Source organism: Salpingoeca rosetta, assembly GCF_000188695.1.
Source record: "Salpingoeca rosetta unplaced genomic scaffold supercont1.1, whole genome shotgun sequence".
Taxonomy (NCBI): Eukaryota; class Choanoflagellata; order Craspedida; family Salpingoecidae; genus Salpingoeca; species Salpingoeca rosetta.
In genome coordinates, this window is record NW_004457740.1 from 1,506,494 (window position 1) to 1,513,993 (window position 7,500).

Sequence of the window (7,500 nt, forward strand, 5' to 3'; positions counted from 1 at the left end):
AGCAGACTGTGCTGGTTCCCCGTACAGAACACAAGCACACACACGCACATGTACACACGCATACGTGCATATTCACACGCACACGTGACACGCATGCATGCATACAGTGGCATTTGAGTGTGAGGCACGTGTGCATGTGTCATGTATGCTTGCACGTGCAGGTTGTGATACATAACATCGCATTCACGGTAGTTGGTTGTGGTGGTATCACGAACCATCATGCTGTTGACCCATCGCCGCGCCACGATGGAGTCGAGACCGCACACAACAACAGTAAACTCTGCATTGGATGTTGTGGTGTGTGGGCGGAGTGCATCAGATAGCTTGGTCAGCGACTGGAGCATGCGTGCAGACACTGGAACACGAACACACATGTGCACATACACACATCCAACACACGCACACACGCACGCACACGCACGCACGCACACATACATACATACACACACACGTTTGTAAAAGGCCCGGTCCTTTGATTCAATCCGGGAGAAGTGGGGCGTGACCTTGCAGCCCGGCACGCGCTTCTCAATGAACTTGGCGGCAACCTCTGCCTTTGGCGACCCAATGTCAGCCTCCCTGTGTGGTGGGATGATGCATCATGACAGGATGCGCGTTCGTTGTGGGTGAGAGAGGCGACAAAGGACGTCCATCTTCTGTCAGGGTGATAGACGACAGCAAGCGTGTGTGCGTGCTGTACCTGAAGAGGAATTGGCGGTTGAGGTTTGAGAGGTCAATGGTGTCCATGTCGATCACATCAATGTTGCGGAACCCCATCAGCGCCTGTGTTGGCGATGCAGACGCCATGTCGAAAGAGGGCAGTGGGTGAGCTAAAGCACGGATCCGTGCAGGATTGACGACACATGCCAAAGCAGCGAGCCAGACAGTGCCGTGTTGACGTACCAGGTCCTTGAGGAGCTCGCAGCCCAGGCCACCGGCGCCGATGACCAGGATCCTAACACTGTCTTGCAGGAACGGGCGAATCTGGTGGCGAACAAACGAGAGAGACATGTAGGGGAGGGGTTGTAGTTGCGCGCATGTACAAACGGATGAGCATGGTGAGAGAGAGAGAGAGAGAGAGTGTGTGTGTGTGTGTGTGTGGTGCAGAAGAGGCACTCAGACAAACACACAATGCGTACACACACACACACACATGTACACGCACTCGCACAGACACACATGCACACAGACACACATGCACACTCAGACACACACACACACACACAATCACACACACACACACACACACACACACACACACACACACACACACACACACACACACACACACACACGCACCACCACTCACCATGCCCACGGCTTCATCAAAGCCCTCCACGGCAAGCGGTCCCGTGCGGGACAGAAGCTTGTCAATGTGTGCCCAGCGGTCACCCCTGGCAGCAAACGTGGGTGGCAGAAGCCAAGATGTGAGGACATGCATGCATGCACACAGCGGTCAGTGGATTGATGGCGGCATGGCACCACTGACAACGCGCGCCAATTGCTGCTTGGATGGATACACGCAAGTTTGTGCCCACAAACAAAGTGCGACCAACACAAAGCAAACATCACCTCCCTCCCTCTCTCCTCGCTCGCCAACAGCCATCGTCCACCCCTTCCACTCCTGTGAGGCCACCTACATCTTTGGTTTCTTGTTGTGCTCGGGTGTTGACATCTGGTGTGTGTGTGCGCCCTTCCAACCAGTCTTGCTTTTGCTCTCCTCATCAACAACACCACCCAAACAAACAAACAAGCCAAAGAAAACTTCGTTCCAACAAACCTGCTCCAACACACATCCCACCAGCACCTCACCCCCTCAACCAACCACATCAACCAACCAACCACCTCACACCATCCATTCTACTCCAGTCCATGCTGCTCGCTCGCTTGCTTACTTGCTTCGCACTGCACGCTATCAACTCTCTCTTTCAGTGAGTGCAAAGCCAATCAATCAAGCAAGGAGCGAAGCAAACAACAGGCAAGCAAGCGTGCACGCCAACTGCACGAGCATGCATGGTGAACATTTGCATGAAAGGTCTAACAAACGGAAAGCACACACACACACACACATACAACCACAACCACATCATGCCTTCATTCATCTTCTTCTCTGTCTCCGCTCTTTGCACGCTAACTGATGTGTAAACAAACAACCCACCAACCCACCAACCAAACCAAACAAGCAGCCTGACCCACACGTTCCTCCAGACAAGCACTAGCTCTCCTCTCGGCCTGACGTGAACACTCCAACCCAACAGTCAACCTCAACGCACACACAAACACACACAGACACAGACACAGACACAGACACACACACACACATGGCGTGGTCACTCGTGGCGCTGCGTTGCGGCGAGGGCGGAGCGGGATGTCTGTGCCTTTCGCCACAGAACAATCTCCTGCTGCTTGAAGTAACGGCGGTCCTGGGAAATACATGAGCACACACACACACACACACACACACACACACACACACATACACAATAGTGAGTCACAGCAACGCAAGCAGCGTAGAAGGAGAGAGCAATGCGCAACATCCGCACGCGGCACATGTGTGTGTGTGTGTGTGTGTGTGTGTGTGTGTGTGTGTGTGTGTGTGTGTGTGTGTGTGTGTGTGTGTGTGTGTGTGTGTGTGTGTGTGTGTGTGGGCACCTCTTCGTCGACGAGGACGAGGTTGAGGTAGTACTTGACGGAGAACTTCTTGTTGACGTTTGGCATCGACGGCGTCAGGTCAAACCCGGACAGGAACAGGCGGATCGGGATGCTCTCCCCTGTAGCACATGATGCAACATGACGACAATGGAACAAATCACATCAGGCAAACAATCCCGCGTCATATGCGGCCACGTGTGATGTGATTTGCATGAGGACATGCAACGTGGTAGGGCGAGACGCTAACTTTGAACAGCAGTTGTGTGTGTGTGTGTGTGTGTGTGTGTGTGTGTGTGTCACGGGTGTGCGCACCTTTGACGGGGGCGCCATCCATGATCTCATACTTGGTGATGGTCTGGTTCTCTGTGTAGTGCGATTGCCCTGAAACAATGGCGAGACATCGCAGCAGCAGCAGCAGCAGCAGCAGCAGCGCGTGAGCGCATAAACGACAGGCCAGACGACAATTACACACACACAGACACACACACACAATCACAAACACGCATGCAACGGAGCCCACATTTCACACACACACACCCCCCAACGGCCTCACCGCCTGGTGCTGTTGTTGTTTCGCGGCGGATGATGGCGAGCTCCATGTACTTGATCTTGATGCGCACGAGCAGAAAGTAGATCTTGCCCACAATCGCATCCCGCAAGTGGTATCTGCAGCCGTGCACGCCGAAGAGGAGGACGTCAACACGTGACTGACTCGACGGGCAAAGGGCACACGCACTCATACGCATGCACTTACGTACACACACTCACACACACACACACACACGCACGCATACTCACACAGGCACACACCTACGTACACATGCACTTGTACACGCACTCACATACGCAGGTGCTCGTCCATGTAAACACAATCACATACACGTGTTCACACACAGTGTAAACGTACTTTGATCGGTTGTACTCAAACTCGATGTGAAGGCAGTCCTCGATGCCAACCTCCATCTTGATGCTGCAGTATGGCGGCGGGAAAGGACCGAAAATGCACCACATGAACAAGTGTACACAGCAAGCAACATGTGTCCATGAACATAATGCCTCACGCAAAGAAGCGGAGACAAGGCAAAGACGAGACAAGAAAGAAGGGGTATAATGTGCGTGCAAACGCCTGCTTGCAGGCACAATATCCCTGTTGCGCAAGCACACACGCACACAGACACACACACAGACATATACATATACATGTACAAACGCACAAACTGACCGGTTGTTGACTTCCGGATATGAAGCGAGGGAGTGGACAGCAATGTCCTTCTCTTTGACAATGTTGCTCATGCGGCGAATAATCGTCACGCGTACCAGATAGCTGTTGACGAAAGCAATTACACGCGGGGGGGGGGGGAGAACAGTGTTAGTTGGCAGCCACATCAAATCCAGTGCAGCAGACACGGCAACGAACACAACTTCGAACAAGCAACGTTACCCATTTCACCATCTTCGACTACAAGGCGTTGTCATTTGGCCCATCACGAAACAACTTCATTTCAACACTGCCTGCTACTGTTCACATGACCCACAGCGCAAAAGCCCTCGACACGGCAGGCATTCATCTGACTCTGACGGACCGCAGCTTTGCGTTGATGCCCATGTACGTCTCGTAGGGCTTCTCCACATTCTTGAACTCGAAGCTGAATGTCTGGTTGCGCAGCATCTCGCCCGGAGGCGCCAGTTCTTTCACCACAGACGAAAACTCGTGGTGTGTCCCGCGGTCAAAGAAGAGCTCTGCAGGTGAAAGCAAACGGCAGCAGGGCATGAGCCAGTGCATGTCGTGGCAGGTGGAAGTGAGATAAAGTGCACAGACGACGCACATACAGAAACAGGCGCGTACACATGTACACACACACGTACACATGTACACACACACACGTACACATGTACACACATTAAACACACACGCACACACACACACACACACTTGCTGCGCTCATGGTTGACCAAGGATTGTCACTCCATGGCATCACGCCCTTTCGCTTGATTTCACTCGCTGTTTCTTTTCCATCCCCACAAACCATCTCATCACGAGAAGACACAGGAAAGCACCACCTCACCCTGCCCAACGCACCGATTTGTCCGAGGAACTCAACCTTGATGCCATGGTGCTCCAGCTTCTTTCCAGGGTACTTGAGGTGGATGTGCACCTTGCCAGACACGGTTTCGCCATCAAAGTAGAGGGGCTGCTTCTCTGTTTGGCCGTTCTCAAGCTTGACGGGCACCTTCTCCCTTGTCTCACTGCCTGTCAGCTCAACTTTGATGTCGGCCGTTTGGCCAAAGCCAAAGAAGTTCTGCCATGTGTGTATGTGTGTGTGGGGGGGGGGATGAGCTAGCGTGACCGTGGGAGTTGATGCGATGAACGGGTGTGCTGCACTTTTGCGCTCACAGTATCACACTCACACACACACACACACACACACATACAAGCCCACACTCACCCTCACACCCATTCACCCTCACACTCACATACACACTCACACTTGCACCCACGCTCACACCCACATTCACACCCACACTCACGTCCGCTACCACCAACACACTTGCTCCATTGACTCACCATCGTCGTTGCGCTTTCGCTTCTTCTTCTCTTTTGGCTTGTTGGAGGCGAACATTGGTGGAAATTGTCCACAAATCCTCTGCCTTGCTCAACAAAACAACAACAAGAAGAAGCTTTGCTTTGCTTGCTTGCTTGCTTGATTGGATCCAGGTTGGGTGGTGTGTAGTGCTGACTGTCCTGTTGGTGGTGCTAGTGGTCAGAGGTGTGGTGTTTACAGCTGCCACCAGCATCTCCCACCCGCGAGCGCACATACATACGCGTGCACGTGCACACGTGGGCGCCCCTCCCTCTTGCGTTTTTTTTTCTCTCCTGCTTCTCGGTCAAAACGCAACAACAACCACAACCACAACAACAACCAACAAATCGCAACCACAACAGCAAGTAGCCAGCTTTCAACACAGGGAACCGCAGGGACAAGGGCAGAACCGAAGAAGCAAGCCAACATGCTGTCCGAGCCCCAGCGCATCAAGCTGTGGCTTGAGCTCAAAATCTCCAGGCAAGATGCAGAGAAGGCCCTGCACAATGAGCCGGAAGGCACCTTCATCATCCGCGCCAGCGCATCGCGACCAACAGACTACGTGCTCTCGGTTCGCGTTGGCGATGGCATCAAGCACAACCAGGTGTGTGTGTGTGTGTGTGTGTGTGTGTGTGCGTGCGTGTGTGCGTGCATGTGTGTGTGTGTGTGTGTGTGTTGGTTGGCTTGGCTGTTTGATTGTTTGGATTAGCCGCTTGGTGGTTTGTATGCCTGTGCTGCTGCCCTGTGCGCCCAACATATGGTGGGAGCATGTTGCCCTCACTTCCCCTTCCCTCTTTCACTGTCCACGTCGCCCACATATCCACAGCTTCGACACAACGGCGGGAAGATGCTGACCAAGAGCGGGAAGCTGCTGCGCAGCCTGCCGGACCTGGTGCAGCACTACCGTACAGAGAAGGACGGCTTGGCAGTGCTTCTGGGTAAGACGTGCACTTACTTTGACCCGCCAGAGGAGCCGCCCGTCACCTACGCCAACTTGATTCGCTCCCACAACAAACTCGAGTCCGACTACGAACGGGCAGCTGACGGATTGCCGCCATCAAGTATGACCGCGTGTGCGTGTGTGGGCCTGTGCCTGTGCCTGTGCCTGTGTGTGCCTTGTGTGCCTGTGTGTGTGTGTGTGTGTGTGTGTGTGTGTGTGTGCGTGTGTGTGTGTGTGTGTGCGTGTGTGTGTGCGTCTGCATGTCTGCCCGTGGCTTCGTCTCTGTGCGCCTGAATGTGTATGTTTTCAAATGTGGAACCGTCAGCCTACGTGTACGCAAGCATCTGTGGTAGGCGTGCATGTTGCGCACATCCAAGCTGATGGGGCATGCCAAATATCACTTGTCTCATCCACCCTTTGCAATACCACCACCACCTGCTGTCACGACTTTGTCACTGCGTTATTAGAAGCAGATCCAGAGGCCGGGCTGTATGAGAACGCGTCATCTGTTGTTGCAGCCATGTCCTCGCTCCCGCCAATGCCTTCGGACACAAAGAACCGCCGCCCACCTGCTCGCCCACTCTCAGATGCACTCAGGTACCACCATGTTTTGTTTGTTTGTTTGTTTGTGTGTGTGTGTGTGTGTGTGTGTGTGTGTGTGTGTGTGTGTGTGTGTGTGTGTGTGTGTGTGTGTGTGTGTGTTCTTTGGTGCGTCATATCACGAAATGCGATTCTCCATTCTCCTACATCGCACAACATGACAATACACACACACACTCTCTCTCAAACCGTCCCCACCGCATTGCAACAAATATGCACCTCACCCCTTCGCCCTACTCCCCGCGCCCCGCAACACGTTGCACAGCACACACACCTCGGTGAGCATGGCCTCTCGCTCAGCGCGCGAAGTTGTTGACGAGGACGAGGATGACGCCCACGACTACGAGAACGACTACATCATCCCCGAACTGCTTCCGTTTGAGATTGAGGCGTCCCGGCTGCAGGTGATGCACGAGCTCGGCGCAGGCCAGTTTGGACAGGTGTTTGCGGCGTGGCTGGCGCCGTGCACACACCCGCAGGCGGCAGACCGCACGTGCGAGGAGCGAGATGGGCAGCTGGTGGCTGTCAAGTCATGCAAGGCTGCGTCGGAGGACGTGGTGGCGGTGAAGCAGTTCATGCAGGAGGCCGAGACGCTCGCCCGCTTCTCGCACGAGAACGTTCTCAAGCTGATTGGCGTGATCACGCAGCAGAAGCCGCTGCGCATCATCGTGGAGCACATCCCATATGGGGACCTGCGGGCGGTGCTGAAGAGCTGCCGCCGCAACAGCA

The 7,500-nt window shown here is 54.1% G+C and overlaps 3 protein-coding genes across 3 annotated transcripts in view; 1 reads left to right on the forward strand and 2 right to left on the reverse strand.

Moving 5' to 3' along the window:
* PTSG_00344 (NEDD8-activating enzyme E1 catalytic subunit) overlaps nucleotides 1–1,766 on the reverse strand; it is a 4,416-nt gene extending 2,650 nt beyond the window's left edge. Inside the window, exons 1-7 of the mRNA XM_004998838.1 lie at nucleotides 1,638–1,766; nucleotides 1,307–1,391; nucleotides 901–981; nucleotides 698–780; nucleotides 452–576; nucleotides 216–280; nucleotides 1–11 (exon numbers count right to left, since the gene is read on the reverse strand). The exon at nucleotides 1–11 is cut by the window's left edge and continues 68 nt beyond it. Of these exons, the coding sequence (XP_004998895.1) occupies nucleotides 1–11; nucleotides 216–280; nucleotides 452–576; nucleotides 698–780; nucleotides 901–981; nucleotides 1,307–1,391; nucleotides 1,638–1,672 (485 nt within the window). The 5' untranslated portion in view covers nucleotides 1,673–1,766. The remainder of the gene's footprint in view (nucleotides 12–215; nucleotides 281–451; nucleotides 577–697; nucleotides 781–900; nucleotides 982–1,306; nucleotides 1,392–1,637) is intronic.
* A 142-nt stretch (nucleotides 1,767–1,908) lies between these two features.
* Nucleotides 1,909–5,272, reverse strand: PTSG_00345 (vacuolar protein sorting-associated protein 26). Its single transcript, XM_004998839.1, has 9 exons — nucleotides 5,216–5,272; nucleotides 4,730–4,949; nucleotides 4,233–4,389; nucleotides 3,872–3,973; nucleotides 3,557–3,619; nucleotides 3,203–3,315; nucleotides 2,962–3,030; nucleotides 2,650–2,768; nucleotides 1,909–2,420 (listed from the first exon to the last, which is right to left on the reverse strand). Exons 1-9 carry the CDS (start codon nucleotides 5,216–5,218, stop codon nucleotides 2,328–2,330), a joined length of 939 nt encoding a protein of 312 aa, XP_004998896.1. The 5' UTR covers nucleotides 5,219–5,272; the 3' UTR covers nucleotides 1,909–2,327.
* A 23-nt stretch (nucleotides 5,273–5,295) lies between these two features.
* Nucleotides 5,296–7,500, forward strand: part of PTSG_00346 (TK protein kinase) — a 6,583-nt gene continuing 4,378 nt past the window's right edge. Inside the window, exons 1-4 of the mRNA XM_004998840.1 lie at nucleotides 5,296–5,835; nucleotides 6,058–6,292; nucleotides 6,639–6,768; nucleotides 7,037–7,500. The exon at nucleotides 7,037–7,500 is cut by the window's right edge and continues 443 nt beyond it. Coding sequence (XP_004998897.1) covers nucleotides 5,659–5,835; nucleotides 6,058–6,292; nucleotides 6,639–6,768; nucleotides 7,037–7,500 — 1,006 coding nt within the window. The 5' untranslated portion in view covers nucleotides 5,296–5,658. The remainder of the gene's footprint in view (nucleotides 5,836–6,057; nucleotides 6,293–6,638; nucleotides 6,769–7,036) is intronic.

What these genes read in the sequence shown, in the direction of transcription:
- PTSG_00345 (XM_004998839.1), bottom strand. An exon ending in TGAGTTCCTCGGACAAATCG is followed by an intron (nt 4,390 to 4,729) that starts GTGCGTTGGGCA and finishes TTTCACCTGCAG; the next exon opens with AGCTCTTCTTTGACCGCGGG. An exon ending in TTTGAGTACAACCGATCAAA is followed by an intron (nt 3,316 to 3,556) that starts GTACGTTTACAC and finishes GCACGGCTGCAG; the next exon opens with ATACCACTTGCGGGATGCGA.